We start from the raw sequence: 24,297 nt of genomic DNA on the forward strand, positions 1-24,297 counted from the left end.
ATGCAGTTACTCTTGGAAATACTTCTCTACAGATTCTCATTTTTGCAAAATAGATATGTCTCATTTAACTTTTATGAAAAATGGTTAAATTTTCAAAATTGGTTTCAGACGCTGTCCAATTTCTTCGTGTATGTGGAAGTGTCAATAGTTGTTGTAAGCCCTTTTATATCGTCAGGCGGTGATTCTCAAACAGGGTAGGCATCGGTCACCTGGGGAACTTTTTCAAAATAGAAATCCTGCAGGTTCTAGCAGCAGGATTTTGATAACACAGGTTAGTATAGAGTTAAGGATATCTGGATTTTTAGAAGATTCCCCCAGGATTCTATGGTAGAAGCACAGAATGCTTTGGAGGGAGGAGAGTGTTGTTTATGAACATGGTCTTTATAGTTGGACAGAACTGGCTTTTATTCGGGCTCTGCCACTTCCTCATGGAGTGACTATGGGCACCAACCAACCTTCCTGTGCCTTAGCTTCCTCCTCTGTAAAATGGAGGTTTGAATCATTTCTGTTCCATTAATTCAACAACAACAACAACAACAACAAAACTTCAATGAGGTAATGCATGTGAAGAACTTCAAATGAAGGCACTTATAATTGATTCTTCTTCTTTTAAAGATGACTGGATGTTTTCTGGAAAATGCAGTGGTGGATGGGAAAGTACTTCAGGCGGAAGCATTAACCAAGCAATGAAGGGGGGATGTGGGACTGCCTGGGGGAGGGCAGGTGTGAGAAGCTCATACAGCGGGTTATGGTTGGAGCATGGTGTGTGGAGGAGATAGGGTGGGAGATGAAAACGAGGAACCCGAGAGTCAGTTCATGGAATACTTATATGCCGCGCTGAAGGGTTGGATCTATATCCAAAATGGCAGCCCACGCGCTGTGATGCCGGCTCCTGGAAGTGGAGCTGATGAACTCCTACGAGTGTGCTGGTGGTCCTGGGTCGCAGGCAGATGCGGGGTTTACGTGTGCCTGCATACAGCCATCCATGACGTATGTAGAGTTTATCAGCTTCATGGCAGAAATTCGGGACAGAAGATAGAATTCCTCAAGTCCAAGCTGTATTTGACAGAGCCTACCCTAAAACATGCATGGTAAGAGCTAGTAGAAGCTTTTCATTCTTCGTTTTATATCCTGTCAGCTGGAACTCTGGCCCTGAACCTCTCATAAACTCCAGTTCTGGTAATAATCCAGCTATGGATGACCAGTGTGTGAGCATTGTGAAGAAGTACTCTCCAGGTTACAGGAAATTGGCTACTTTAAATTAATTATAGACATGTGTGGGCATCTTGGGGCGTGGTATTACTGTGTTGCAACTGGACTGACAGATCTCATTTAACCTTGTTCCTAGCCATCTCGGATGGTCAAATTTGTTTTAAAGAGCTTTCTCCAGGATACAGTTCAGTTCCTGGTCCCATGGAGATCTATCTTCCTTATCCTCAAATTGTCACTGCAGTTGGGGGAAGCCAGGACACCTGTATGCAGGAGCACATAGTAGACTAGGTATTAAGATGCTGTTCTATACTCTGGGATCCTCTGACCCAAGGCACACAAAGACATTGTATCATTATGTCATTGAAAAAGTGGATTTTTTTGTTGTTGTTGTTAAGTGACTCTTATCTCAAACAAGTTTACAAATACCACTAGGGCTTACCTAAGGTATGAAATTCTCATACAAATAGTGGCAATTGCATGGTCTTTAAGCTCAGAGAAGTATATTCCTGCAAACTATAGAAGTACAGTGAAAGGACTATATTTTTTCAGAGACTGAGAAATTTATATGTGGAAAAGAAGATGCTTTGGGTTATTGCGATGTGTCATTGTTGATTCTTTATTTGTAAAGATGTAATTGGTGGCAGATGTTGATAATGGGTTATGCGTGTGTGGGGGATGGGGAGAAATGGAAACTCTTTGGACCTTCCTTTTAGTTTTGCTGTGAACCCAAAACCGCTCTAGAGAATCTTTAAATAAGCAAGAAGGAAGATGCCCTAATTAGAGTTCCCTGATGCCTTTAGACGATGCTTCACAGTAGTGAAATGATGGTACCGCAGCTGTTTGCTGAGACCTAAAGATCACAGCTCATTCATAGTCAAATAGTTCATGAGGGTCAGCTGTGTGCAAAGTGTAAAGCCCTGTGCTAAGCACCAGCGAGAAAGAAGCCCAGTACGAGGTTGACTCTAAGCAAGTAGGAGACTAACCAGTAAACAGGAGTACCAAATAACTGTTTTGTAACGAGAGATATATTTATGCCTTGAAGTCTGTAATATGTTATATTTATCTGCCAAGGTGTCTTTTTGGGGATTCAGGAACTCATTGAGAAGCGGGTTAATCATTAAGACATTATTGACAAAGATTGGATTCAAAGACCATTGAAGGTTTTTTAAAATACTTTATTCAGGGGCGCCTGGGTGGCTCAGTGGGTTAAAGCCTCTGCCTTCGGCTCAGGTCATGATCCCAGGGTCCTGGGATCGAGCCCCACATCGGGCTCTCTGCTCAGCGGGGAGCCTGCTTCCTCCTCTCTCTCTGCCTGTCTCTCTACCTACTTGTGATCTCTATCTGTCAAATGAATAAAAAAAAAAAAATCTTTAAAATACTTTATTCACTTTTTATTTAGAAAGACTTAGATTTGCAGGGAGTTCCAAAGATGATACAGAGAGGTCCTGCGGACTCCTCACTTGCTTCCCTTGATGATTACATCTTACTTACATAATTATAGTGTAACAGCAAAACCAGGAATCTGACGTCAGTAAAATGTGTGTATATATAGTGCATGCTGTTTTATTACACGAATGTGTAGAGCACTGTAACCATGACCACAATCCAGGCACAGAACTGTTCCACAACCACAGTGATCTTCCTTCTGCTGCCTCTTTTGAGTCACATCAACCACTGGCCCATTCCTAATGCACGGCAACCATGAATTTTCCTTCCATCTCTATAATTTTGTCATTTCAAGAGATGTTAAATAAATGCAACTGTACAGTGTGCGACCTCTTAAAAAACTAGGAGCTTTATTGAGAAGTTATTCATATACTGGAAAATTACCCTTTTAAAGTATGTAACCCATGATTTTCAGCACATGCACAGCACTGTGCATTCTATCACCGCTATCTAATTGCAGAATATTTGTATAACCCCTAAAAGAACCCCACTAGCATTTCCTCTCCATTTTACCCTCTTCTTATCTTCCTGTCACCACTAATATACTTTCTGTTTTTATGGATTTGCCTGTCTGTGCATTACATATAAATAGAATCATTCAACATGTGTATGTGAGTGGTTCCGTAGTGTAATGTTTTCAGTGGTCTCCCACATGATAGTATGTACTCCGTTCCTTTGTATGGCTGAATAATGTTCCTTTGTATAGATGCACCACATTTTACTCTTGCATTCCTCAGTTGATGGGGATTTGGTTTATATCCACATGCTGTCTATTATGAATCATGCTTTTATGGAAATTCAAGTACAGGCTTTGTGTAGACATATGTTTTAATATAGCGTGTTATATTGCATATGTGGCCAGGAGACTAATATAACTCCGTGTTTAACTTCTTGAGGAACTGCTAAACTGTTTTCTAAAGTAGCTGCCCTGTTTTATAATCCCACAAACAATGCGTGAAGGTTTCAATTTCTTCATGTCCTTGCCAACACTTATCTTCTTTCCTTCCTTTTTTCCTTCCTCCCTCCCTCCTTCCCTCCCATATTTCCTTTCTTCCTTCCTCTCTTTCTCTCTTTCTCCCTCCCTCCCTCCCCCCTCTTACTCCCTCCCTTCCTCCCTCCCTCCCTCTGTCTCTTCCTTCCTTCCTCTTTCTTTTTTCCTTTATTCCTCCCTCCCTCCCTCTCTCTCTGCCTTTCTTTCATTCTTTCTTTTTTTCTTTCTTTCCCTCTTCCTTCCTGGCTTCCTGCCTTCCTCCTCCTTCTTTCTTTCTCCCTCTCCCTCCCTCCTTTACTCCTTTACTTTTTTCTTTCCTTTCTTCCTTTCATATCCATAGTAGTGGGTATGAAGTAGTGTCTCTCTACAGTTTTCGTTTGCATTTCACTAATGAAATGATGTAAAAAATATTCTAAAGTGATTATTGGCCATTTGCATGCCTACTTTGGATAAATGTGTATTCAAATGTTTTGCCCATTTTTCAATTGGGTTATTTGTCCATTATTATTATTGAGTTATAAAAGTTCTTTGTGTCTTCTGGATACAAGTCCCTAATCACATATATGACTTGCAAATATTTTCTTCCAACCCGTAGGATGTCTTTATATTTTCTTGATGGTCTCTGAAGCACAGATGCTTTTAATTTTCATGAAGTCTCATTTATCTATTTTTTTCTTGTGTAGCTTGTGTTTTTGATGTTGTATCCAAGAAACCATTGCTTGATCCAAAGATATAAAGATTTATGATTATGTTTTCTTCTAACAATTTTATAGTTTTATTTTTTTACATTTAGGTCTCTAATCCATTTAGTTTAATTAACTCCATGAGTTAGTTTTGCATATGGTGTGAGGTAGGAGTCTACCTTTTTTCTTTTATATAAAAATAACCAGTGGCCTACCACCAATTATTGAAAGACAGTTCTTTCCTGCATTGAATTTTCTGGCACCCTTGTTGAAAATCAATTCATAGTAAACGTAAGGGTGTATTTCTATTCCATTAATCTGTATGTCTGTTCTTTTGCCAGTACCACACTGTCTTGAACTGTGGCTTTGTCATAGTTTTGAAATGAAGAGTGAGTACCCCAAATTTGTTTTTCATTTTCAAGATATTTTCCCCCTTGCATTTCCACATAAATTTTAGGAGTAGCTTGTCAGTTTCTGCTCATTAGTTAGTTGGGATTTTGATAGAAATTGTGTTGAGTTTGCAGATCAATTTGGTAATATTGCCATTTTAGCAGTATTGTCTTCTGATCCTGAAGATACTGTCTTTCCATTTATTTCATCTTTAATTTACTACAGAATGTATTTTGTAGTTTCAGTGTGCAAGTCTTGTACTCCTCTGGCCAATTTTGTGCTTGAGAATTTTACTTTTTGATGATATTATAAATGGATTGATTTCTCAATTTTAGTTTTATATTTTTAATTAATACTGCATGGAAATAAAATAGATTTTTCCTTCAGTCATGCTGAATTCATTTTTAGGGGGCGATGTGGATTTCCTTCAGTCATGCTGAAAATTTTTTAGGGGGCAATGTGGATTCTTTGGAAATTTTCTGATTATAAGATCATGCTATCTTCCTACATAATCTGGATGACTTCCAATTTTTGCCTGAATTCCTTAGGTAGAACCCCAGTATATTGAATAGAAGTAGCAAGAGCAGACATTCTTGCCTTGTTCCTGATCTAAGGAGCAAAACATTCAATTTCTCACCATTAAGTATAACTTTTGCTGTGGTCTTTTTATAGGTGCCTTTATTCAGGATTGAAGAAGTTACTTCAAATTCATTGTTTGTTGAATGCTTTTATCAGAAAAGAGTGTTGCTTTACTGTATCTATTGAAATGATCTTTACTTTTTGTCTTTTTTTTACTGATATGGTATATTACTGTAATTGATTTTCAGATGTCAAACCAAACTTGCATACCTGAGATAAATTTGAATCAGTCATGGTGTATAATCCATTTTATGTGTTGCTATATTTGGTTTGCTAGTAATTTGTTGAGGATTTTTTTAATCATTTTTTAAAATTTATTTTCAGCATAACAGTATTCATTGTTTTTGTACCACACCCAGTGCTCCATGCAGTCCGTGCCCTCTCTAATACCCACCACCTGGTTCCCCCAACCTCCCACTCCCCCACCTTTTCCAACCCTTCAGATTGTTTTTCAGAGTCCATAGTCTCTCATTGTTCACCTCCCCTTCCAATTTCTCCCAACTGCCTTCTCCTAACTCCCCATGTCCTCCATGCTATTTGTTATGCTCCACAAATAAGTGAAACCATATGATAATTGACTCTCTCTGCTTGACTTATTTCACTCAGCATAATCTCTTCCAGTCCCGTCCATGTTGCTACAAAAGTTGGGTATTCATCCTTTCTGATGGAGGCATAATACTCCATAGTGTATATGGACCACATCTCCCTTATCCATTCGTCCGTTGAAGGGCATCTTGGTTCTTTCCACAGAGGATTTTTTTTTTGGTCTATTTTCATAAAAATATATATGTATGCATGTAATTTTCTTACATCTTGTTTGGTTTTTGTTTCAGGGTAATACTGGCCTCATATAATGAGTTAAGAACACATATAAGGAGTTGGTTCTCATATATACATATGTTTAATAGGGTTTCTCTCGTATTTAGTTAAGAGGAGAAAGAAGAAATATATATTTATTATATCTTTTATATTTGATATTTGCCTTTACTGGTTTTTTCCATATGGACTAGAAGAACTTCCTTTAATATGTCTTATAAAGCCTATTAGCAACCCATTCCCTCAGTTTTTGTTTATCTGGGCATATCTTTCGTTCATTTACCTTTATTTATTTATTCTAGACAGGGGGAGGGGCAAAGGAAGAGGGAGAGAGAGAATCTCAAGCCAACTCCTTGCTGAGCAGGGAACTTGAGATGATGACCTGAGCCAAAACCAAGAGTCAGAAGCTTAACTGACTGCACGACCCCAGCACCCCAGTTAACTCATTTACATTTTTGAAAAACTGTTTGAAAAATAATTATTTGACAAATAATTTTGTGAGATGTATGTATGTAAGATTCTTGATTGATTTTTTTTTCAAAAAATTTCAAAACTTTTCAATATCATAACCCCTGCCTTCTGGTGTGCATGTTTTTTATGATAAATCACCTGCCAGTCTTACTGGTGTTCCCTTTTTGTTCCAAGTTGTTTTCCTCTTGATTTCAAGATTTCCTTTTTGTCTTTGGTTCTCAACATTTTGATTAAGATATGTCTGGGTGTGGATTTTTTTAAGTTGATCCTAGTTGGAGCTCACTGAGCTTCTTAGATGTGTAGATTAATGTTTCATCAAATTTGGGAAATGTTTAGCCACTTTTTATTTAAATATTTTAGTGCTCCTTTCTTCCCTCTTCCCTGGTACATTTATTATGCCTCTGTTGTTGTATTTAATGGTATCACATTTTTCTGAGTCTTTATTTTTCTTCATTCTTTTTTCTGTCTGTTTTTCAGACTGTATAATCTCTTATCAGTTTATCTTCAGGTTCACTCATTCTTTCTTCTTCTACTTCAAATTTACTTTTCAGCCCCTCTAGTGAATATTTTGTTTTAATTATTGTATTTTTCAGCTCCAGAAGTTTCATTTGGTCCTTTAAAAATAATTTCTTTCCCATTATTGATATTCTCTATTTGGCAAGACCTTTTCATCATTCTTTCCTGTAATTCATTAGACATGGTTTCCTTTAGTTTTCCGATCATACTTATAAGGCTATTTTGAAGTCTTTATCCATTAGGTCTGACATCTGGATACTCTCAGAAGTCGTATTTATTGCCTACTCTTTCTTGTGTGTGAGTCACATGTTCATGTTTCTTTGCATGTGTCATCATTTTTTTTTTTGAAAACTGGACATTTTAAATAATGTATTGCAAGCAATTTGGGGTACATATTCTCTCGTGACCCCTCTGCAATGCTTGTTGTTATTTCTTGTTTATTTGTTTAATGACTTTTCTGGTCTGATTCAGGGAAATCCCTCCTCCCCCTGCCCCTTTAGAGTTTGAACCCTCTGATGTTTATATTCAGAAGGTGTCACCTCAGGCATGCGTATTCTCACCATGGGATTACAGTGGTTTTAGCAGAGCTCTGTTTGACTTTCCCTAATCTCTCTGTTAAATTGTCTGCCTTGATTGATATCATATCTGGATGTTAGGCCCCATTAATTGCCAGGTTTTTCTGTGTTGTTTTTAGCAATGCTTCTGGGCATGAATAGCCCCATAGTCTGATCCAACTAAATTGGTTCCCCTTTGTGGGGATAGTTTTCTGAGGCCTGTCTTTGTGGTTTGTTCTGACTACAAGAATAGGTCTATTTAGTTTTTCCTTTCTTTGGTTCTCTCTGATAAATAAGCTGGCCTCCAGTTTACTTTTGTTTTCCTTTCATGCAGCTACTATTCTCCTATTAATTGCCTACCAGCAAATCTTCATTATTTTTTAAATTAACATATAATGTATTATTTGTTTTAGGGGTACAGGTCTGTGATTCATCAGTTTTACACGATTCACAGCACTTACCATAGCACATATCCTCCCCTATGTCCATCACCCAGCCATCCCAACCCTCCCACCCTTCTCCCCTCCAGCAACCCTTAGTTTGTTTCCTGAGATTAAGAGTTTCTTATGGTTTGTCTCCCTCTCTGTTTTTGTCTTGTTTCATTTTTCCCTCCTTTCCCTTATGATCCTGTCTTATTTCTCAAATTCCTCATATCAGTGAGATTATATGATAATTGTCTTTTTCTGATTGACTTATTTTGCTTAGCTTAATACCCTCTAGTTCCATCCATGTCATTGCAAATGGCAAGATTTCAGGTGTTTTTTTTGATGGCCACATAATATTCCCCCCCCCACACACATATCTAAATCTATCTCACATCTTCTTTATCCACTCATCTGTTGATGTTTTTGAGAGCATCCTTAGTCCTCAACTTCTCCATACTCTTTCCAAATACATTCAATTCTTTTGGGGGAATTCTTGATCTTTCCATTCTTATTGCTTCCTTCTCTCTGTGGGCAAATTCTCTGAGGCACTGTTCTGGAGCTGTAGGCAGGCACGGTGGTAGATTCTCAGAATGATACCCCTGCTTTATAAGCAGGGCACTTGGTGGGATTGGTAGCTTCTCATTTTGTTTTTGTTTGCCTTTCCCAGTATGGAATCTCTGTTCTATGAGCAAGATGGGACAAAAGTAACTGGGATCTCAGTATTCTTGGCCTGTTATACCTGGGGTAAAGCCTCAATGAGTCAGAGTTAGGCAGAGGAAGACAGCCCCATACCCCTAACATTTCTTGTCTGAAGTAGTGACTTTGCAGTAGTGAGCTCGGGGTGGGTGTGGGTGTAGGGGAGGGTTGGTAATGAGAAATACTGTTGACCTGCACCTTCTGGAGAGATACTATCCTTGGCTGGGGGCAGGGTGGATGGGGAGCCCTTTGTTCTTGGAGGCACCACTGGGAGTAGAACTTCTGCTGATCTCAGGGGTGCCTAAGAGAGGGGTGATTTGTGGAGAGAGTGGGTTGTGGCCCAAATGCCACATATTTTTGCTCTTCTTACTGATATTTAGTAGATTGTATTGAATAAATACTTCTTCCTTTGCTATATATCCTTAGGATAATTCACAGAAACTTTAAATAGTTGTTCTTAATAATGATTTTTACCAGCTATGATTGTTTCATTGAGGAGTGAATCCATGGAGCTACTCATGTTATCATTCTGGAAGTTGCCAAACCCCCCTCCCACCCCTACCCCCACCACACACACACATCAGGTAAATTTTAAGTTCATTTTGCTATATGAAGGCAGCCAGGAACAAAAGACTGTATATTATGTAATTACATTTATATAGCATTCCCAAAAAGGCAAAAATACAGAGTTGGAAAACAGATTAATGATTGATAGTGGTCAAGAGCTGAGGGAGAGGTTGATTACAAAGGGGCAGCACACAGGAATTTTGGGGGTGATTGCACTGTTCTGTGTGGTACTATGGTGGTCAATACAGAAATTTATACCACTCGATAGTATGAAGAGTATGTAAATTAATAAAAAAATCAACCAGGATGTCAAGAAGACCAAAGATGCACGATCTTGACTGTGACTCATGAATGATAAACCACACTGAGAGAAATACGGAAGAAAGGAGCTGACCTACGTGACTTTGGAAACCAGAGTTTTGACTGGATACTGTAAGGCTAAAGACAAAAATGATGACACACATTATGGTTGGTAACTTTGTTTTTCAAGTGGGCATGGGTTAGCAATTCTGAAACTACTTTACATGTATAATAGGATTGAACAGATGGGCGGATCTACTGTAGATAATGAAAGCCAGATTTCTTTTGTTGTCAAAGCATTTAGAAATAAACACAGTAATAATAGAATGAGCCGTGTGGTGCTAGATTGGAGTCAGAGATATCAATATCAACCGTGTGTGTGTTTTTAAAATATATACAGATAAATAAATACAGATATACGTGTGTGCATTAAAAGGTATTCATACGTGTGAGCTTCCTAGGAGCAGTGTTTCCATAGTAGTCATGAACATACTTAACTCCCAGATCTTGCTTTTTAATATTATCCTCTTATTAAATAGTATCAGAGCTTCTTGAAGTAATAGTTGATTCCAGGGCTTGTGGAGGAAAATTCAAGGTAAGCCTGGACACCAGGTGATGCCAGAAAATATGGGAGTACTAAAACAAAAAGTATAGGGACACACCAGGAGGATATAGGAGCTAACCTGAAAAAATTTCCAATGGCCCGAGTTAGAACAAATGGAATAAGAAATGATTCAAGCAAGAGTGTAAAACCCCAAAGTATTTGAATTACATCTCAAATAACAAAACTATTTATTTGTTCACACTGACTAATGACTGATTAAATACATGAATATGTGAGATGAAGAGACAAGTCTTTCTTGCAGAAATATTTCAGTTAATGCATGTAGAAGAATTAAGGAAATAGAAAACCACTGTTAGAACATCACAATAGTAACTACAGTAGGCAAAATCCACCACTGAATGCTTACATTGGTGGGGGAATGTTTAATAAGGAGCAGAGTATTTTCAGAATGTCACCATCCTCTCCCAAATATTTATGAGCAATGATAGGAAGAATAATAACTTTACAGAAGAGAAAACTGGCAGACACACTTTAACTCTGCAGCCTGGTACCATCACTGGTGATGATGATGATGACGTAATCCCGAATTAGATCCTTATATAGAGAAACGACATTAGGGGAAAATCGAGTAAAATTCAAATAAAGCAAAGCTAGGTAAAGAGTAGTAAGAACTCTTCCTTTTTTTTTTTTTTAATTCTTCTCTATGTTCAGAATTGTTGCAAAATAAATAATTGTAATAATTAGACAAAAAATACAGTGAAACAACACTGAATTTTGAGGTATCAGGTGCCTGGGTGGCTCAGTTGGTCAGGCATCCGACTTTTGATTTCGGCTCAGGTCATGACCTCAGGCTTATGAGATCCAGCCCCCATTCGGGCACCTAGCTCAGCGGGGAGTCTGCTTGAGATTCTCTCCCTTACCTTCTGCCCCTTCCCTGAGCTTTCTCTTGCTTCCAAAATAAGTAAATAAAATCTTTAAAAAAATTATTTCACAAGATGCTTTATGTATAGTAGATACAAAAAATTCTTTGAGCTGAGAAAAGAAGAGTAAGAAAAATCTCGACAGCATATATCTGAATTAAATCTCTGGAACAGACTACCAGAGGAGTAGAATTTGTAATAAAAAGTACTATGATGATGCAAGTCAGAAAGAAAAGACAAGCTATTGAGGAGTTTCATTAGCTTATAATAGCAGACAAACAGGGATTATTTTTGCTTAAGAATACAAGTGGGTTTTCTTTCTAGTAGGGGAATTTTATATTGCCAAGACAGAATCAGTGTGAATTTGAGGGAACTCTAGGGCAGAATTAGGATAATTTGTAAAGGGGTCCAACAAACTTCAACTTTGTTGAAAACCTTATTCAACAACTTATTAATTCCAGGTACTGTGACTCGTATCATCTGATAGTTTGGAATTTGGACCACCTTTAAAAAGAGGAAGCTCTGGGGTGCCTGGGTGGCTCAGTGGGTTAAAGCCTCTGTCTTCAGCTCAGGTCATGATCCCAGGGTCCTTGGATCAAGCCCCACATCGGGCTCTCTGCTCGGCAGGGAGCCTGCTTCCTCCTCTCTCTCTGCCTGCTTCTCTGCCTACTTGTGATCTCTGTCAAATAAATAAATAAATTAAAAAAAATAAATAAAAAGAGGAAGCTCTGATAGCTTCTAATTTTAAAGTTTGGAAAACTATGGGAATAAACAGTAGGAAACAGGCTTACTTAATACAGACAGAGAGAATAACCAAAGGAGATAATAAGGAATTTTTACATTGAGTTAAAGGAAAAGAAAGGTCCAAATAAGGGTTGGCACCCAATTTGTACGTAGAAGGTACAAATAGCAAGTTTCTTAGACATATGGAATATAACCAAAGCATTAAAAAGCACATGATATCTTTAAAATGCTAGAATATCCCTAATTTTTCAATATATAACTTCGAGTGTAATTAGAAAGGCTAAAGATGAGACCACTTGAAGAAATTCTGGAGGCTATTAAGGTTAAATTTTCTAGGGGCTTTCATGGTTTAGAAGACATTTGGGTGAGAAAATCTTGTTTTCGGTCCCATAATCTTGAGTGCTAGTAAACCTCAGCTTCCTGTGAAATGGTAGTAATAATTGATCTCCTAAGGTTATCCTGAGATCAAATAAAATAACAAATATGAAGGACTTTGGCTAAATATTAGCATATTTTTAAGAAAATGCTACAAACCTCAAGTTTCAAAACCTGAAACTTAAAACATTCAAGTCATTTGCTCAATAGAAAGAAAAAAAGAACCAATTTGTGGCCTGAACACACAAAATTCGAGGTGAGGGATTTGCCACTCCATGTACGCTCTCGCTTCTCTAATATTTACGGTTTGTGGACAGATGGATCCCAGGTATAGTAACTTGAATCAATGGTTTCATGTTTCCCTTATCCGTTGGCAGGCACACTGATGCGGGGCTGCAGAATCCCCGGGCGAAGGCATTTACTGCTGCATTGTCGATGGTTGGAGAAGGGATGGAAAAACTTATAAGCGACTTGTTCTCTTAGAGTCATTCAGATTGGCAGGTACAAGTTAAAATATTTTGGTTCTGAAACAAGATCTCAATCCAAAAGGTCGTAAATAATTTTGTTGCCAGAGTGTCTTAAATAGGATTTAAAACACCCGGAATTGCCAGGCAATGAGGAACACAGGGGGAAAAAAACCTAGATTATGGAAAATAGGATAGATGTAAGTAGGATGGGGAGTGGTCAGGGTTGAGGCCAAATTTTTGTTTCCCTTGGTCTACATTTAAATGGGGTGCATATGAACTTATTGTTCAAGAGTCTTTAAGATCAAGAAGTATTGCCATTACTAACTGAACTGTTTAATTGCAAGGATTTACTTCTCTTGTTTACACCGACCGTTCTTCCTTCCCTCCCTCCCTGTCAGGTTCCCTCCTTCCCTCGGGCTTCCCTCCCTCCCTTTCTCCTCCACTAGTCTAGCACATGGCTTTTGGAAGCAGACAGTGGTAACTGTCTCTGTCACTAATTATGTAAGCCTGGATGAATTACCTATCTCTAACCCTTAGTGTCCTTAGTTGTAAAATGGTGACTATAATATTGGCCATTGTAGGCTTGTGATAGCAAGATGAGATCGCGTGAATACTGTATCGCACAGCATGGGTACATGTACAGCCTCAAGAAATGCAAGCTTTGCTATAATTACTACTACCATCACTATTAATTCCTGTTTTTTACTGTCTCCAATGTACTGCTCACTGTTGCTGGGTGAATTCACGTTTTTTTAAATAATCTAAGTGGTTCTAGAAGTAGATACCATTATAAATTCTCCTTTATTTGGGAACTTGGAGAATATACCGGATGTAACTTTGGCTTTGCTCATCCAGTCTCTGCATACTTCTTTCATACACGTGTGACATTAACACGACCTTCAGTGACATTACCTTGCCTCCTCTCTCTTTGGTCAGCCCTTTCTGGTCTTCTGTTTATTGCCACCCACCACTGTCCCCTCCTTGTCCTTTGATGACCTTGCAACTTCCTGGCAGGCCCCGGTGATATTTGGTTACTATCTCCATGTCTCAGCTAAAAGGTGATAAATGATTTTCTATTAGTCTATTTTAACCTCTTGCCTTGTCTGTTCAGTTCTTTGCAACACTGACCTTGGTGAGGAGTCTCACTTTTGTTCTTTAATTTTAATTTTTTAGCTTTTAAAATTTTTTAATCTATTTTATTTACTTATTTTATATATATATATATATATATAGAGAGAGAGAGAGAGAGAGAGAGAACATAAGCAGGGGGAAGGGCAGAGGGAGAGGGAGAAGCAGGCTTCCTGCTGAGCAGGGAGCCCAATGAGGGATTTGATCCCAAGACCCTGAGATCATGACCTGAGCTGAAGACAGATGCTTAATCGACTGAGCCACCCAGGAACCCCAAACTTTTGTTTTTTTTTTTTTAAGATTTTATTTATTTATTTGAGAGAGCGAGCATAAGCATGGGGAGGGGCAAAAGGAGAGGGAGAAGCAGGCTCCCCACTGAGCAGGGGGCCCAACACGGGGCTCAATCCCAGGACCCTGAGATCGTGATCTGAGCTGAAGGCAGCCGCTTAACCGACTGAGCCATCCACGTGCCCCAAGAGCCTCACTTTTAAAAACTAGGGTTTTGTTTTTGTTTTTGTTTTAAGCCTTATTGATAATGTAGTCATGTCCTTTCTCTGTTTCAGTTTCATTTCTGGTTCCTGTTCTTGCTTCTTTTAGAGACACTAGAATAGTAAGAGATTGTGTAGTCTAGAATCAAACAGATTTGGGGGAGAGTTCTTGCTCTTTTGGTTTCTCTTCTGTGACTTGGGGCAAGTTCAACTTCCTTGAAATTGCCGAACCTCTCTAGGCTTCAAATGTCTTATTTATAACCTTTCGCCCCCCTCCCCTGCATAGGTGTAGTGTGTGAAGATAATTGTGTCCCATGTTCATGCTCATTAGCGCCTCTCAGGCAAACAAAATGACACATTTTTTTAATGGATGTCAGTAAGCCTCTTTTCTCAGCCACCGCAGTCCCTGCTCAATGGGCCCATGCACAGCATAGCCATGGCACAGGGATAGAGGCTGTGGAGGGGCTCAACAACATAGATTACTACTCCCCAAGGGTTGTGTCTTGTTTCGTGCCTACCCTTCCAATAGGAGAGACCACTACATGGTGGGTTGATTACTTGGGACCCATGCCATCATGGGGGGGCATGATTTCCCCACCAATACTGATATGTAATCCTGATACTGATTTGCCTTCCCTGCCCCTAATGCTTCTGCCAGGATCGCCATCCATGGATTTGCAGAATGTATTATCTGTGATCATGGTATTTCTGTACAACTTTGTGCAGCGTCTCACAACTAAAATGTGCAGCCCTTGGCTCCAGCCTGTGAAGTTAACTTGTCTTACCCCTTATCTCATCACTCAAAAGCAGCTTTCCCAGTGGATGAGTGGAATGGAGACCATAGCTGGAAGGATGGGTGCCGTTTTCCAGGATGCAGTTACGCTTTGAATCAGAGTCCAATGTCTGGTTGCTGTCTCCCCTGTGGCCAAAATACATGGCTCAGGAAATCAAGGAGTTAGGAATGGCTCCATGAATGATAATGTCTGAAAGCCCATTCTCAGCATTTTGGCTTCTCCTTCTACAACTTTAAGCTCTGGGGGTTTGGTAGCCGCACTTCATAAGGAAAGAAGGCCTCTCTACCAGGTGACACAGTACCGATTCATTGAATTGAAGATGAGGCAGCCACCTGACTTGTTAGGGATTTAAATGCCACTGGAGCAACAAGTAACACAGGTGGTTACTGCTGGCTGGAGTAATCGATCCTGATTACCAAGGGAAAAAGGGGTTGGTAACCATTCCATGAGGCCACGGAGGACCGTGTCTGAAACCCAGCGCATTTTCTTGGGAGCCTCGACTTAGTAGTTCCAAATCAAATAATAGAAGTTACAACAAAACTGGATTCAGACACATCAGGAGTAAAGGTTTGGGTTGCCTCACCAGGTAAGATCACAGACTTACTAAACTTTTGGCTGAGGATAGAGAAAGCTTGGGACAGACAGTGAAAGAAGGAAGTTGTAAACATCAGTGACAGCCTTGTGACCAGTTGCGTAAATAGCAAAGCAGTTTGTGTATTTTCCTCTTTGTATTGTATAGCTTTCTTGAGATGATTCTCCAATTAGTAGTTAGGTAAGAGAAAATGCAGATGGGACCGTGGCCACATTTGGAGAGTAGAATTGCATAGGGATAGATACCGAGATTGTTGAGATTTTTGTCTCCATTGATTTTTGAAGGGAGGGCGTCTTTGTTTATACTAATACGACATCATTTGTACTAATACAAATTCATTTGCATCTTTTTACGTGCACACAGCTGTGCTGTTGCTGTTTATAGGAAAGCGTATTGGTGGACGTGCATCGTGGAAGGGCTGAACCAACTGCTGAGCTGTTTCTCAGGGGCACATCCATGCTTTTGTGCTCTGCTCTGTGATGTTGGAGTTGGGACTGGAAACCACATTGCTGCTTCGCCCTCTGACTTCCTGTTTGAATCGTGCATAGGGGAGGCACTAGAGGGAGTCACCAAGGTGGGAAGGGGACAAAAAGACATTCTCTTGCCTGTTTTTCTGCTTTCTTCCCATGGATTCCAGCTCATTTGGGGTTCCTATGCTTATCACGTCGGCAACAGCCCCCCATCCCCGCACACGCAGCAGACTTTTCAGGAGGCTGCAGCTGAGCTCAATTTGAAGTTTTCTGACACTTACAGAATTCACTTAAATGTCCTGTCTCAGAGAAACCATCTCTCCCAGGCCAGCACCTTCTAGGAGATCTGAGTTTTAACTCCACAGCTCCTATTTCTAAGGGCCCAAGTTTAATAATTCTAGCATTTTCTATTGTTTCCCCTAGTCCTGGGAGTGCTAAGTTCTTCTTACAGCCACTACCTTCGTAATACTGTAGAGTTCTCTTTTTATCAGTTCAGTTACCAACTTTAGGGGGAATGCTTTTTATTCAGTTATCTCTGAAAAGAGAAATGGTGTGATTTCTGCCTCTTTTTTTTTTTTTTAAGATTTTATTTATTTATTTGACAGACAGAGATCACAAGTAGGCAGAGAAGCAGGCAGAGAGGCGGGGAGGGGGAAGCAGGCTCCCCGCTGAGCAAAGAGCCCAATGTGGGGCTCGATCCCAGGACCCTGAAATCATGACCCGAGTCGAACGCAGAGGCTTGAACCCACTGAGCCACCCAGGTGCCCCAGATTTCGGCCTCTTGACTTGACCCTGATACCGGAAGTCTCATAAAAGCACTTTAATTTGGAGAAAATTTTGTGTAGGAAATGTAAAATATGCCACAAGGGAAAACATCTCATAAATATTTGAAATTTTCTATCAAGGGAGTAACTCAACTGAGTTGTCCTTTTTTCCCCTTAGTTCTGGCTGATGAGGAGATCTACTCACATTCGCTGTAGGGGTAGCCCTGCAGATGACAAGCTAACACACTTCTTCCCACTTGCATATTCACAAATCATTTCCTGTCTCTGCCCACCAGGGATTCAAGGGCTGTTGTAAGTGAGGCCCTAACACCTGTAGGCAGTGCCAGCAATTCTCTTCCCCAGTGGGAAATTCCCACGTAGTTTATTTGTTAAAATCCATTTCGGAAGTTCCAATTGACACAAACATTTTGCTTACTTTCAATTTCAGGATTCAAAAGTCTACTACATAAACTATGTTTTATGCATAAATGCTCAATAATGTATTATAATGAATGTCTACCAAACTCTTAAGTGAAGCTGACAGTGAAATATAGAAATTGAGTGTCCCTTTTATCCCTATTTTAATAATAAATAATTTTATAACATTACCTACAGAATTCAGGAAGACATGAAGAATGCCCTAATAGCAAAGACTGAGATATTTAGGACAAAGTTGTAAGTTTATTTACTCTCAGCCAATAATATCCAACCACCAAGGTCAATTTTATATAATGTGCAGGCATCTGAGGAGTTCTAAAGTGATAGTGTATCAGCAGATATAATGAAATTATACATAATTAAAAAGAATCAGAGAGTCTTATAAATTGACATTTAATATCTATCTGAAGAATTATAATTTGTATCTATTTCCTCCACTGGAAGGGCTGTGATCTCAAAGGCAAGAGCATGTGTTAGTGTTTGTATCACCTGATACAGTGTCTGATTGTATTAGTTTTCAGTTATTGCTAAAACAATTTTTTTTACATAACCGCTTAAAACAATACATATTTATTATAATTCTGGAGGTCTGAAATCTGAAATAGGTCTCACTGGGCTAAAAGTCAAAATGTCTGCAGGGTGAAATTCCTATGGGGGCTGTAGGGGAGAACTCACTTCCTTGCCTTTTCCAGCTTCTAGAAACCGTGCATGTTCTTTCGCTCATGGCTTCCTTCCATCTTTTAAAGCCAGCAGTGGACATTTGAGTCTTTCTCCTACTATCCATCACTTTTCCTCTACCTCCACTTTACTCTTTTAAGGACTTTGGTGATTGTACTGGGCCCAGCCAGATTTCCCAGGATAATTAATACATCTCAAACGCCTTGATTTAATTATACTTAGAAGGACCTTATTGCTGTGTACAATAACACATTGACAGTTTCTGGAGATTAGGCTGTGGACACCTTTGAGGGGTTATTTTTTTACCTACTGCACTGGTCTTCAGCAGAGAACCATTTTTGACTCAATGGACACAGTAAAGTTGCACATTGTACCTAAAAATGGAGACAGAGAATTTCCATGTAAATATTTAGTATGCAGTGGTTAAGGGTATGCAATGGTGGGCAATGTGGTCAGTATTTTGAAAGAATTTATCTTTAAAGAATTTGTTTTAAAACCCTTATTTATATATGTTATGATACAAATGATGAATTATTTAAATATCTAACTATTGTCAAAGAATACGTATTGGTATGTGGGAATAACACATTTTTTTAAATGGCACGTATGTGACTTGAAATGTTTAGATGCACAGAGTAAGACAATGTGCAAGTTTTTCTAGAATAAATTTCTTGAAGTATGATTTCTGGTTGAGCAGGTAAGCACAATTTAAAGTTCAGTAAAAACTACCAAAATGCTTCCCAAAAGGCTGTGCTGATTTATACTCCAGTCAAACTGAATGGAGAATGCTCTATTCTCACATCATTGCCCATACTAGATGTTACGGGTTCCTGCTGCTTTCTTTTTACTAATCTGATTCAAAAAGAAGTGACATTTGCATTTCATGTTAGCACTAGTACTTTCATTTCCTAGATTAAAACTGAGAATGGGGGGCCACCTGGGTGGCTCAGTGGGTTAAGCCGCTGCCTTCAGCTCAGGTCATGATCTCAGGGTCCTGGGATCAAGCCCTGCATCAGGCTCTCTGCACAGCAGGGAGCCTGCTTCCCCCTCTCTCTGCCTGCTTCTCTGCCTACTTGTGATCTCTCTCTTTCTCTGTTGAATAAATAAATAAAATCTTAAAAAAAAAAAAGAAAAAACTGAGAATGGGAATTTTTTAGGTTGATTCATCTTAACTGTTAAATATCTATTAGATTTTAAGAAGCTCTTACTTTTGTATATTACGGATTTTAACCCCTTTTCTATATATAAATGGTAATTTTGTTCCCCTGAGTGATGCTTTTCAAAAAGAACTTATTTATTTATTTATTTATTTTACCAAACAGGACATTTTAGTTTTTAATGTGGTCAAATAAGTCAGTTTTTTTCTTTTATGGCACCTGAACTTTGTGTCTTCTGTAAGAAGACCTGCCCTCTCAAAGTTATTAAAATATCTGGGGCGCCTGGGTGGCTTAGTGGGTTAAAGCCTCTGCCTTTGGCTCAGGTCATGATCCCAAGGTCCTGAGATCGAGCCCCACATCGGGCTGTCTGCTCAGCAGGGAACCTGCTTCCCTTCCTCTCTCTCTGCCTGCCTCTCTGCCTACTTGTGTCTACTACTACTGTCTTTAAAATCTTTAAAAAAAAAGTTGTTAAAATATCTGTATTTGCTATTTCTTTGACATTTTTATAGCTGTTTTTCTTTAAAGACTTTATTTATTTATTTGACAGAGAGAGAGAGAGAGATCACAAGTAGGCAGAGAGCAGGGAAGCAGGCTCCCTGCCGAGCATAGAGCCCGATGTGGGGCTTGAACCCAGGACCCTGAGATCATGACCTGAGCCGAAGGCAGAGGCTTAACCCACTGAGCCACACAGGCTCCCCTATAGCTTTGTTTTTAGCTCTTTATTATACCAAGAATTTTTGTCTATGATATAAGATTCTAAAATAACTTTGTTATTTTTCGTTTTAAACCAGGTAAAAAGCCATGTATCCCAATGGCATTGATTGTTGTTAAGTCTTCTGTTTCCTGCTGGTTTGAGATAGAACCATTATCATGATAAATGTCATATGTGTAGGGATATTTTTCTGGATTCTCTATTCTGTTTACAGTCCAGTCTATATATCTCTGGATTAGTTTCTTGCTGATTTTTAGTTATCCTATTTGCATAGTATGTCAGGCCAGATTTTCTTCTTTTTTAAAAATGACCTTGCTCATTTCATGAATCTATATTACATAGATTTTAGAAGGATGAGGGATTTTCTTTAATTTATAAATTAATTTGGGGCAAATTCACTTTACAATATCAAATCTTTCTAACCAGGAACATGGTGTTTTTCTAGGATTTAAGCCTTATTATATGTCCTTGTTAAGATTGACAGTTATTCTAAAAATATCTTTTGCACATTTACTTTATCTTTATTCTTAGTTATTATGTGAGTGTTGCTTGAATTCTGAATGAAATCTTTATGGGCTTCGTCTTCTAATTTGTGATTGTTAGTGTGTGAGATAGCTACTGATTTTTATGTTGATATTGTTTCCATCTGGCTTAGTAAACTCATATGTATTTTAATAATTTCCTAAATGTTTTGCTGGACATCACACTGTTGGTAGAGAATGCTAATTTTGTTTCTTACACTACATGCTTGATTCCGTATGTTTTTTTTTTTTCTTAGTGTTTTTGCCAAGACCTATTTTTTGTCCCTTTTATTCTACTGTGGGAGACTTCTCATGATCTTCCAAATCACTAATTGAAATTTTTCTCATATGCATATCCACTTTACTATTTATTCATCTGTTTATATGTTTTATATCAGCCACATTGTTTTTAATTTTCAAAAATGCTGATTCTTTCCTTCCTTCTCTTCCTCTTCTAGTCTTTCTTTTCAACTGTTTTTTTTAAAAGAAGGCAGTATTTTCTTTAGTCTTGTTGATTATAATAATTATAATCCATTTAAAAGTTCTTTTTATTTCTTTCAGAAATTCTTTTTAAGGATTAATTCTTTTTGGAATCCTTTTTAAAAAAGATTTATCCATTTATTTGAGAGAGAGAGCATGGAGGCATGGGGCAGAGGGAGAGAGAGAGAATCTCAGGCAGGCTCCACAGTGAGTGCAGAGCCCAATGTAGGTCTTAATCCCACAACTCTGAGATTATGACCTGAGCTGAAGTCACAAGTTGGATGCTTAAATGAGCCCCCCAGACATCCCTGGAACATTTTTATCACTCTATTGGTTTCACTTAAATGTTGGTGATTCTTGTTAGTTTTTTAAATAGAGTTGGAGGACTCAGTTGATTGGTTTTGGTAGTTGGATGGTTATTTCCTAAGGGAAAAATAGGAATCCCTATTCTTCCAGCAATGAATTTGGTCAAATCCCAGGAACCTTGGCTGTGGTGGTGCTTCTGTAGAGAGAGGAAGGAGGGAGTTGGGTATTTGCTTTACGTCATGGATGTGAGCCTCTGGAGCAGAAGCTTTCTTCCTTTATAAATGGTTTTATCTCTGGCATCTGAAAGCTCAGGTTTGATATTTAAGCCAAATGCTGCTGTATAAGCTAACCAAAGACCCATGTTAAACTTCTAGACACTTACTATTTTCTCCTAACAGTTATAAATTCAGTATGGTAGAATAAAGAAATTGGAAGCACTAATCCGTAATCACATCCCGAAGAGTAAACAGACATTAATTTATTCTGTGCCTTAATGCCTGTTTTCACTTTGCATTTCACATCCATTATCTTTTGTCTGAAGCTGTGGGGAGGGATGAAGGTTTGCTGGAACATCCATGACGTGCTTTGGAGATGATGATTTTGGAATGGTGATTCGAGTTTAGGATTCACTTGAGGAGACCGCTGGAGATAAAGCTGGAGCCAGGCTGTGAAGATGTTCACATTTATGTTTGGGGAGTTTGGACTTTATCTTGTCACTAAGGGAGTATTTCTGATGGGGTTTGAGCAAGGAAGTATCATGATAAAAGTGACTTTGAGGCTGGTCTCCATGATAAATATGAGAAGGAGGTGCAGATGCCATTGTGGTCATCCAGAACAAGATCATAAGGGCCTGAGGTAAAGTAAGGGAGATGGGAATGGAAAGAAAGTGACATATACGAGAGTCTGAACAATATGATTTTAGGCTTTGGTGGTTTCTTGGATGAGAGAATGAGGAGAAAGGAATGCTCAAAAAAACCTCAAGGTTTCAAGCCAAGTCACTACATGAGGTAGTAGAACTATGTAAAGGGATAAAAAGAGGCTGTTAGTTTTTTTTCCTGATTTTAGCTGTCATTTAAACACACATCATCTTTATCTTTATCTTCATCTAATTTTTTTCATCAGATGATTCATGCTTAAAAATATCAAATGATCAGAAGTGAATTATTTTATATTTTCTTTCCCCCAGTGCTAAGAATATCCATTGCTTTCCTAAGGGTGGAGGGTTGGCCGCAGGGATGGAATGTGCTGGTACCTGCCATCCTACTTACCACCAACACTACTCAGTGCGTCCGGGTAGCTGGCCCCAGTCCACATCTCATTCTGGACCAGAATGAAGGCTATTGGAATGGAATCAGTTCAAGGAGTTGATTCATGAAAAAGCTAGACCTTGACCTGTTTGCTTTTCCAAAGAAATTTCAAAATTTCAGGAAGGTTTTTGTCAGTAAAAATTGCTTCAGAGGTGCATGAAAATCCTCTCTTCATTACTCTGTTTATTTTCTCAGTATATCTACATTCAAGAAACCCACTGGTCTCCTAAGAACACTGTCTTTTCTTGGGAACTCCGTTTCACTGTGCCCTGTCGAGCTAGTAAGTGGCATGGATATAGCAGCTACAAGGTTGACAAAAAGATTAAATGAGTGACTGTAAGTAATATGTCACACAGAGCTTTGCTCAGAGTAAGCATCGAGAACTCCTGCCTGTTACAACTGTTAAGATTCAAGGGCGTCTCTTCCTTGTATTGATCATGTTGTGACATGATTTAAGGCCGTGGATCTCAAACTTCAGTGTGCATGAAGATAATCTTTAGGGTTTATGAAAACATGGATTACCAAGCCTTATCCCCAAGGTTTTGATTCAGCTGGTCTTAGGTGGAGTCTGAGAATTTGTATCTCTAGCCAGTTCCCAGAAGATGTTCCTGTGGCTGGTCGGGCACTGAGTTTTTGAGAACCAGTGGTTTGGGGGCTGGGATGAGGGTAATGTGGTTTGTATTCATAGTGGAGTCAGTTACTTTGCCGTTAGGAATTCTGTTCTTTTCTGGCTGTACATTCTGAACCCTGATCTGATGTGCTCTTTGTTTTCTGAAGCAGCAGAAACCAGTCAGCAGGTGACAAATTTCATTACTTTCCTTTCTTTGAATTTTCCCAGGGATTACTAAGTATACCACTGTTAGTGCTGGCACTTTTCTGTTATTTTAAGGATTTGTTGGTTTCTCCAAGGTGGTTTTCCCTCGACGCCAGAAGATGTGAATAGGAACCATCACACAGCGATGCTCGGTTCTGTGTTGGTATTTGCTATCCTGTAGAATTTATATGTTTCACTTAATATCAATTTTAATCCCTGCTTTTCTTCTTCACATCCTTTTAATTTCTCATTTAATTAGTCAGAGTTACAAATGGCATCGCTTATAAACATCCTCGTGTAAGCCGAGCAATGTGGCTTTCAGCATCTCTGTAATGAAAGTTTAAACTACTTGGAACTCGAGCTTACATTCCTTTAAGTCTTTATGATCTAAATATTCTTTTCCATGATGCCAAAAAGGTTCTGTGTGATCATCTAAGGTTTGAAATTCGTTTTCAGATTAAAGGCACTGCCAAACTGGGAAGCAACTGTGTGAAGAAAATGTGTGGAAACACCAGTCATTACAGGTTGGTTTATAAAAAGAGTTGTGGATTGATCGGTCTTTGAAAAATGTTTGGTGACACAAAACTCTTTCAATCAGTTCCAAATATGGCAACTCTCTTGTTGCATTAGATTTTCTTTCCTTCACTTTTCTTCTCTTTCTAACAGAGACAGACACATCCCTTTTCCTGCGTCCCATTTTAGATGACTGACGGAAAAGTAAACACCAAATATGAGCATGTGGGGATGGTTTATTTCTTTTTACATTGACTAAAAGGCAGTGTTGAAAGGGAGACACTGCTGTCATTTCACAATGTAGGAAATTTAGAAAAGGTGTGAGAGCTGTTTTAAATAATTTCTATTTTTGGATTAT

General features: G+C 38.8%; 1 protein-coding gene across 2 annotated transcripts in view; it reads left to right on the plus strand.

Annotated features, from left to right (window-relative positions):
- Nucleotides 1–24,297, plus strand: part of LOC111157075 (succinyl-CoA:glutarate-CoA transferase) — a 775,701-nt gene that overhangs the window by 419,482 nt on the left and 331,922 nt on the right. Inside the window, exons 13-14 of one of the 2 annotated variants that reach the window (XM_022518298.1) lie at nucleotides 15,287–15,299; nucleotides 17,462–17,488. The exons of the other annotated variant lie outside the window; for it this stretch is intronic. Coding sequence (XP_022374006.1) covers nucleotides 15,287–15,299; nucleotides 17,462–17,488 — 40 coding nt within the window. The remainder of the gene's footprint in view (nucleotides 1–15,286; nucleotides 15,300–17,461; nucleotides 17,489–24,297) is intronic. 2 annotated transcript variants of the gene reach the window in all.

Source organism: Enhydra lutris, unplaced genomic scaffold, assembly GCF_002288905.1.
Source record: "Enhydra lutris kenyoni isolate GAN:26980312 unplaced genomic scaffold, ASM228890v2 scaffoldscaffold51, whole genome shotgun sequence".
Classification (NCBI taxonomy): Eukaryota; Metazoa; Chordata; class Mammalia; order Carnivora; family Mustelidae; genus Enhydra; species Enhydra lutris.